Here is a 9,035-nt window from a genome sequence, read left to right as displayed (position 1 = left end):
CAATATAAGTAAAGTAAAGTTTAGGGAGATTAAGTAAAACTCTTACCAAGTCACAGAGCTGGTAAAGGGCAGAGTCTGAACTTAAAACAAGACTGTTTGGGCTCCAAAACTGATTTTCTTTCAATAAAGCAGTGTGGAGAACCTCTTATTGGAAGTCCCTCATGTTGTTAAAGGTCTCTTGCAGTTCTAATGTTGTATAATTTCTAAAGAGAATAAGTTCTTCCTTGTACATTTTATCCACCTTGGATTATCAGCCCTATTAATGGCTGAGAGACAGTTTAGGATATTCTCTGTGTCTCTCCTATTCTCCGGATGTGCACATGTGGACTCAAACTTTACACATAGTGACTCAAAAGGACAACCATTGTTTGGGTAGTAAGTAATGCTGTTTCCATTTATTTTAGTACTGGAATCTCTGCGGTAGACAGCAGGAGAATTAAAAAAATGTCTAGGACAGATAAAGGTTTTAGAGATGCTTGTGAAATGGGTGCTACATTAATGTATTTATACATAAAACCTAAATTTACACTTCTTTTCATTAGTTTAGGTGCTTAGTCTCTAGTTATTAGGTTATGTGCTTATTTCAAAAGTAAATATTTTGGTTCTATATAATGCTGAATTCACTCTTGCCATTAATTTATTTTAATAGATATTCAATGACCCCTAAGTTGAACTCTGCAATTGGCAATGCACATTATCGATGAGATGAACATTTGACACACCACACAGCATGCATCACTTAATTATGGAAAGCTTATGTAATAACGAGCATTTGTATAGTGCATTATTTAACAAAAGTGCATTGTAGGAATGAACTCATTTTACAGATGGAGAAAAAAGGCTCAGAGAGGTTAATGACTTGTTTAAGTTCAAGCTCCTAGTAAGTGGCAGAATTAGCACCTCGAAAAGACTCTGCGGGTGTGTGAATGTAATAAGCTTCCTAACACTGAGATGTGTTATTATCTATTAGAAAGACAATCAAAGAATACTAAGCGGTCTTAAAGACTAATAATTAGGGGCAACAGATCCTTGGCTCTAGGAACACCAAGTGCATCATGCATATGAGAATTCAAAATCTGAGTTGGAAAGGAGTGACTAAAGGAAATTGTAAGGAAACTATGTGAAAGGGATATTGTAGCACAGTGAGGAAGAACACTGAGCTGAGAGATGGAAGCCAGTGGAAGTTGGACAGAATGGATGCCTCGGCTGGGTCGCCCTGTCCTTACCCCAGTGGAAAAATGTCCTCTGGCTCTGCCCCAGGAGGCTGATCAGCTGCCTTGCATCCAGGTACTCCTGTACCTTCTAGCTTCTGGTTGGTTCTGCCAATGAGGACCCTTGACAGAGATGGGAGGGACAGGGAATATAAAGATAGGGATTACCCTTGGCTCTCTTTCTGTGAGAATTCCAAAGGTCGCTGCTCCTCTCAAGAGCTCCTGCTTTCCATGACTCTCCCCTTCCACATGACAGTGTCCTTCAGGCCTGCATCCATGAGCACGCACTACCCTTTGTGGTCCTGCTACCCGCTGCCCACATCCGTGGTATCAGTACCCTTGTAAACGACCTCTCCTTGCATTATTCTAATTCAAACGCTGCTGGAACCCTGAATGATAGATTCTGGACGATTCTTCCCAGCTGTCATTCTGCACGTGATTATTTTGGGAACTACTGAACTTGGTTTGCTTGTCCTTCTTTCTCCAAAGTTATAATTCTTGGCTTCTTCAAGTGAAGTTCAGATGGTGTGCAAATTATTAACAGAGGAAAGTGCTCTGCTTTCACTCCATTTTCTTAAAATTGTAACTATTGTCCACAGTCGAAAGTAAGACAGAAGTCAAAAGTAAGTAAAATAAGGGCACAGCTTTATTTCACTACAAGGCAGTAAGTACACTGTCATATCAAAAGTTCAGTGCCGGCCATCTTGCACCGAATGTTCTTAAGGCAGCAACTGGCTATCGACCCCAGCTGCAAACACAGGTTCTGTGTGGCAGTTCTGAGACTATACACTTAGAGACCACGGGGAATGCTGATTAAACACATAACCCCTGAATTAAAGAACAGTCAGGCTGAACTCAAAACAAAACATAGGACTTCAACAACACAGATCTCCCAAGAAAGAAGTGCAGTGCATGCTCTTATAAACCAACAATAACAAAAGACAAAAAACAACCACAAATGCAAAATCTCCCAAACAAGTTTTCCAATGTATTACAAAAGGAAAAAAAGTATATATATATATAAAAAATAAAAAAGTTTGAAATACTAGTGCATAGTCAATTACCTAACACCAAGTTTCTTTTCTCTCCGTCCCAAGCTCTACTGCCCCTCTGATACTAGCAGCATGTCTACAGGCTAAGACCATAGCAGCAAAACACATTTTTTTTCATTTGGCATGTACAAAATTAAATTACTGAATAAAAATATAATTTTTTATAAAACTATTTCATACAGTAATAATTTTTAAAGCAAGCTAACAAAAAAACCCTCATAAAATGGTTTAGTACAGTAAATGTACCTCCAATGTTATTAACCATAAATGAGCATTTACAATATTGATTACTTATTCCATGGTGTTAAGCCAACATTTATAGTAATGCATTGTGTTTAGTGATTGAGAAAAGTGAAATATTGGAGTACCTTTTTGTGTAAAATTTCAAAAACCCTATCACAGAAAAAATACTGGTCCTCTTAAAATACAGATAAATCACTTTATGTTTTTTTTTTTTTAATCTGCAGTAAGATACTAACTGACTACAATTCATGACCTAATAATTTAGGTAAGACTGTTATTTATTAATTTTTTTAAAAAAATTCGTTTAGTTGGGTGAAATCTGATACGATTTCATCCACCTAAATGCACTTGGTGCTGTTCTCAACTGTTGTACCACAACAAAAATAGGCTCTTCTCCCATTCATGAAAAGTTTCATGTAGAGGAATGCTATATCCCAAATCAACTTGAAGTGTTCTGAAAACCATAATGCTTGTCTGCAAACGTCTCACATGACCAGAGTCCGGGTTGAGAAGGCCTTCACGTATTTACGAGCCTGACCGGAAGCCGTCATCTGATCGTCTGTCTTCCCACAGGATGCAGTTTCCCAGGCACCGCTACAAGGCTAATGGGGAGAGAGAAGGCAATGGCAAGGTCAGACCGGGAAGCACACACTTTAGCCCACAAATGGATTCCCAGTCCCAGCAGGGCCAGCAGAAAAAAATGGTGACCTCCAGATAGCAAGTAGTAGACACCAGGGAGCCTTTGTCAGATAAAATCTTCCCTCTGACAACCAGGAATCCAGCATTCTTAAGTGATATTAATTATCAGAAATTGTTTATCGCGAAGAGAGAAAACCCACTCCAAGCACTATGATAAGATACAGCTGTATCTTCACACTTGAGTGCCTTTTGTCTATTAGGAGATTTTACAGAGTTGGAGACAGGAATGAGTCTAATCCCCCAGGTACCTAAGGTGAGCTGTGGGCATTTACTTATTAAGCAAACTGGTGAGTGCTTGAGCCACCCAGCAAAGAAGCTCCTGTAGGTGCTGGAATTGATCAACACCTACTAAACATAGTATATCTTTTTAAACAATTAAATTGATTAAGTTGAGTTATGAAAATTTAAATTTATCAATTAAAATGGATATTTATCAATTAAATACCAATTAATTAAGAAATATCGGTTTACTTGGATAGCTTACTTTTTAAAGATACAGGATGGAACTAATATCTCATGGGCAGCATCTCGATCCTTCACACACATGATCTCATTTACACAGCACAACTACCCTGGGTGGGAGGTTCATTCTCTCTTAAACTGGGCAGGAAATGGAGACTCAGAAAGTAAGGATAACTTGCCCAAGGCCACTCTATGGGTAACTAGAGTAATGGTTTTGAACGTGTGTCTGTCTTCTGCGAGCCCTGGCTCCTGCCTTCCCTCCATGTTGCTTCAAACCAAAATATGTACTATTTGTGCCCTACTTAGTTCCCAAAAGGATTTAAGATGCTTACAAGGTAAATATAAGCAAAGAGAGTTTAAAAAGTGGACAAGGCAGGGTCACAGAGAAATGTGGAAAAAATAAATAATACGAAGAAGAGGTGAGATTTGCATTCAAAACACTTGCCATGAACTATAATGCACCGGCAAGATGTAAACTCCAAGCACGGCTCTGAGCTCTCTAGCAGTCAATGCAAAGAAGGAAACAGAAACACAAGCAGATATAAGATTTGCTGTCTGTAAGCTCAAAACGAAATCAGTGGTTTTAAAAAGCACAACTATTCCTAGTATTGATATCTAAGAGGGATGCTTTTCATGGACAAAAGAAGAATAAGAAAAGAAAGGCCTCTGCTGTCCTTTAAGAGAAAAAATGAACACATGTGAAACCGGTGGAGTGACGACAGGCAGATGAGAGGTTTGTGGTCCCACGGCCAGAGGAGGAGGAGAGGGGACACCAACGAGCAGCCAGGGCCATGCTCTAGGCAAAGGGCATGAATAGGCAGGGTTTAGATAGACAAGTGGTAAAGAGGGTAACCCAGGTGGGAAAATAACATGAAAGAGTCAGGAAGCTGCAGTTTGTACATTGCTTGTGGGAGGGACTGGGAGACAGAGAGGAAGGGACACAGTGGGTTAAATGACAACATTTAACAAGTGCTTACTACGCACCACTCACGCTTCTAAGTATTTTACATGTATCATCTCATTTAATTCTCATACAAAACACCAGTGGCATAAGTATGGCTCATTACACATGTTTTACAGAGCAGGCAATTTTAAAGGAAGAGAGGGCTGAGGCAACACCCTTAAAGTCACCCAGCTAAGAAGTGATGAAGTAGAAATATGAATCCGGGCTCTAACTCGCTGCTTCCATTAGAGTTCTTATCAGTGGGAAGTTGTAGGGTCCGGTCAGCAGGGCCTTGGAATGCAGGAAGAAGTGCTTAGATGAGGTGTCAAAGTCATCAGACTTTTAGCAAATAGGTAAGACAATTCCAAATGAACGTGGTATTTGTATGGTGATGGGGCTTCCTTGCCTAGGGTCTGGAATAAATTTTCAGTGACATAAGGTTTACAGTGCCATGTTTCTAACTTGTAAACTTTCACAGGACACAAAGTAGATTACCCAGTTTCTGCCCAGTGTGTTGTGCCATCTCACTGCCAATGTAAAGGCACCATCCAAGTTTACACATATTTACTCTCAAGGCTCAGAGGCTCAATACATAACTTGAAATACTACATAGGCAAGATTGATTATCATAATATTTTCCCGGAACGGTGAATCACAAAAATGACAGGACAAAGATGACAAGGCGTTCTGGGCTGACGTCTGCCATTGAGTCACATTTAATGTTTTACTAAGTAAAATCACCAGAGTAGTTTAAGCATTCTTTGATACAGTTCTGAATAAATGATGTTTGTCTAGTTTGAAGGAAGTGGGTTACATGTACATATTTCTTTGGTGTGTTATCTGCCCATCCAAGTCTCATATTTTAGTTTAGTCGACTGCTTACATGTTGTTGCTAACATTTTTCAGTGCAGCACTGAAACACCTAATTGACACAAGGAATCCAATTAACAAAATAAAATTTAATGTTATCATTGTAATTTTGAGCTTGTATTTGTAGTGACACACATAGAACATATATGACAATGTGACATATAACAATGTGACATCCTAACATATGACAATGTGACATACAATAGCAATATGACATATACTAACTACCATTTGAGAGTGAATAGTTAAAGATGATGGCTGTCCATCATGAGTACTATGCAGGGCTTAGAATCAGTGATGTACACAGAACAAAGTACATGGATCTTAAAAGCAAGTGACTAAAGAAGATGCAGAGGGCTTCCCTGGTGGCGCAGTGGTTGAGGGTCCGCCTGCCGATGCAGGGGACACGGGTGCGTGCCCCGGTCCAGGAAGATCCCACATGCCGCGGAGCGGCTGGGCCCATGAGCCATGGCCTCTGAGCCTGCATGTCCAGAGCCTGTGCTCCGCAACGGGAGAGGCCACAACAGTGAGAGGCACGTGTACCGCAAAAAAAAAAAAAGCAGAATAAAATATCTTAATATGCTAATATCTTATATGTAAGCAAAAAATAACAAAGATACACACAAAACCCAAAAATACATATTTCAAAAGAATACATACAAACAAATGAAGGGGAAGGGAGAATGTAGGTGAAAACGGAGATAAAAGTGAGGAGCAAGGAAGAAAGGATTGTTTCTGTTTTTCTCTGGTTAAGAATTTTTCTACTTAGCCGTGCTTCAATTAACATAGGATTAATTTTCTATATTAAAGTAAATTAAGTATCCTAAAATCCTATATTAAAAGAATCTCATGCTTGCTTTTACAATGCCTCTTGGTAAAAGTCAAGTTCTGATCCTTGACAACATAGTACTTAATTCGGGATTCCCAATGTCTGTTCAAGAGAATCTAACACAGTTACCAGCTTAGTATATTTTCAACTTGGACTTTAACTGTGTTCTTGTTGGATCTCCCAGATGGCTCATCACTTATTCATGTTTGGCTCTTCCTCCAGGACCAGATATTTAAAACAAGATCAATATAAAGAAGGTACCATATATTTTTAGTTAGTACTTTGAAAACACTTTTCAAACAGTCAGCTTCCCCCAAGTCAAAATGAAATTTATGAAGAAATAAATCAAATTGACTGAACTATCCGAATTTCAGAAAGCAGAGCATTTGAGGGGCACCTAAGCCCTGAAGCTCAGAGTTGAGGGAGGGCAAGACGACTTGGAACACCTGAACCTCCCAGTGTAGACAGACACCAAGACACAGTAGCCACTGTGTGCAAGAACCACTGAGCGCAGAACAAAAAGGCGAACGTGAGTGGGCAGCTCCTTTTCCGCACCGTGAGAGTACAAAGCAAGCACTTCTTAAAACCATGAATGGAAATACTGGTCAGAACAGACACATACCTACTTTGTGAAGGTAAAGGAAGAGCAGAAGGTCGAATACTCGGGTAAGAAAGGAAATGCTGAGGTCCACCAGCCAAAAGGGCAGCTGCCTCCTCCTGCTATTTCTTTCTGCCTCCTTACCTTGAAGCCCTGGGGCCCTGGGCCAACTTTTCAAGCTGATGGAATAGTTCTGACAAAGGAGGATTAAATGTCTTCGTGCTAGGAGGATGTTTTTTAATACTGTCATATATATCCTTGGGCACCCTCCTCATTCCCTCTCCTTAAATGTTAGTTTCATTTACACTAAAGGATTAGTAAGAATTACAGATTTTGGGCTTCCCTGGTGGCGCAGTGGTTGAGAGTCCACCTGCCGATGCAGGGGACGCGGGTTCGTGCCCTGGTCTGGGAAGATCCCACATGCCGCGGAGCGGCTGGGCCCGTGAGCCATGGCCGCTGAGCCTGGGCATCCGGAGCCTGTGCTCCGCAACGGGAGAGGCCACAACAATGAGAGGCCCGCGTACCGCAAAAAAAAAAAAAAAAAAAAAAAAGAATTACAGATTTCGGCACATGAATTCTTGTTAAATGACTAACTCATGGTGCTGTTGCAGACATGTCACTCTACCCTAATTCATTACAACATTAATAATCCTACTGCACATCCTCCTCCTCTTGCCCGCGAGTTATCTTACTTATCCCATAATTTACCTTTAATTGCCCCTGGGCAGAAGTGAACTGAAAAAGGACTGTCAGAGGTCTAACTGGGATATCCTGCTGAAGCACTTTAAATAAATACGCAGATCCTTTATATAAAACAGAAGACAAAAAATGAGACAAGACCATGTCCACAGGTGGTTTTCTGTCAGAATTAAATTATCTCCACATTTTCACTTAGAATATGAATGGTTTTTTTCATCATGCTGAACAAGAACTGCCATTGTTGTTATATTCATAGAGCAGCTTCATATAGTAGCTGCTGCTGTCAGTAGCCTTGGCAGGGCATGTGCTTTACAGTTCACAGGCCTCATAAGAAACTTGCGTTAAGTCATAAAAAAATGATTTTGCAAAAACAAAACAACTTATAAGATGGTGTTATGTTTTTCTGTTTCATCTTTTAAAATAATAGGCAGATATAAATAGTGTCCAAAAGACTAAGAATTATTTGATAATTCCATTTAACCTATCTGAAGAAAAGAATTACTCTGGACTAAAATTCTAAAAGTCAGAATTCCTTCCCAGTGGGGCATCCTTTAAAATGTATTAGTTATCTAAGAGATAATGTTGAAATCTTTAGCTGTATCTTGAGAGTCAAGAATAAACCTGAGATGAAGTGTGGCTAAGGTAAGGTTAATGGTTATCAAACTTTTCCCACGCATAAATGCTTCCCTATGTCTGCACAAAACAATTAAATGCTCCCAACTTCAGAGTTGCTAACTTTTCATAGAAAAGAGACCTAAAAGTTAGCGTGGGTCAAAGGTCCAGATGGTGATGGAGGGTGTTCCATCCACCAGTGCCTCCACATCCCACCCACGTCTAAGTTAACAATCGCTAATAGGGATGGACTTTTCCCAAATTTGGAGTTTGTCGCCAATGTCTCTAGGGTTCTTTTCATCTTACATGTTGATAGACTTCCCAACAGTTGTAATCACATAGCCTCAGATGTCACAATTTTTTGGAAGAATAGCTCTTTCCTTAGTCACATATTGGTTTTCAACTATTGAGATTAAGATAAGTGCCAAATTGCTCTAAAGCAATTCTATCTTTGTTGGCCCAAGGAAGATTCAATATCACAGTGTTTACCAAACCCAACCAAACAAAAAAAAATCCAGGTCGTGTACTCTCTGGGATAGAACACTCTGAATTTGAGCTCAACTTGCCTTCCCCACTCATTTAGCCTTTCTCAGTTCACCCCAAAAACTGTACATGGTAAACTTGCTTATTATATAAGATATATTGAAAGCAGGTCACTGAAATATTATTGACAGCTATGTGAAATCTTGCCAGGGCAAGTGGAAAAAAGTGACCCAAGGGAGAACCAAATGGATACAGAGGTATCCAGGGGAGTAGGTCAACAACAGCACACTAACACTAAGAAATGCCTGGAAAGATCTATGTCACATGGAGACGG

General features: G+C 39.9%; 1 protein-coding gene across 1 annotated transcript in view; it reads right to left on the bottom strand.

Moving 5' to 3' along the window:
• Positions 1-321: 321 nt before the first annotated feature.
• The window catches only part of MYB (MYB proto-oncogene, transcription factor), a 34,064-nt gene continuing 25,350 nt past the window's right edge, over positions 322-9,035 (bottom strand). The window contains exon 15 of the mRNA XM_089921675.1: positions 322-3,108. Coding sequence (XP_089777801.1) covers positions 2,992-3,108 — 117 coding nt within the window. The 3' untranslated portion in view covers positions 322-2,991. The remainder of the gene's footprint in view (positions 3,109-9,035) is intronic.

This window comes from Delphinapterus leucas, chromosome 12, assembly GCF_059928025.1.
Source record: "Delphinapterus leucas isolate spDelLeu-1000000601 "Yukka" chromosome 12, BTC_Dleu_Yukka2, whole genome shotgun sequence".
In the NCBI taxonomy this organism is placed as follows: domain Eukaryota; kingdom Metazoa; phylum Chordata; class Mammalia; order Artiodactyla; family Monodontidae; genus Delphinapterus; species Delphinapterus leucas.
Note: the sequence above shows the minus strand (reverse complement) of the source record. Positions and strands in the feature narration are given on the sequence as shown.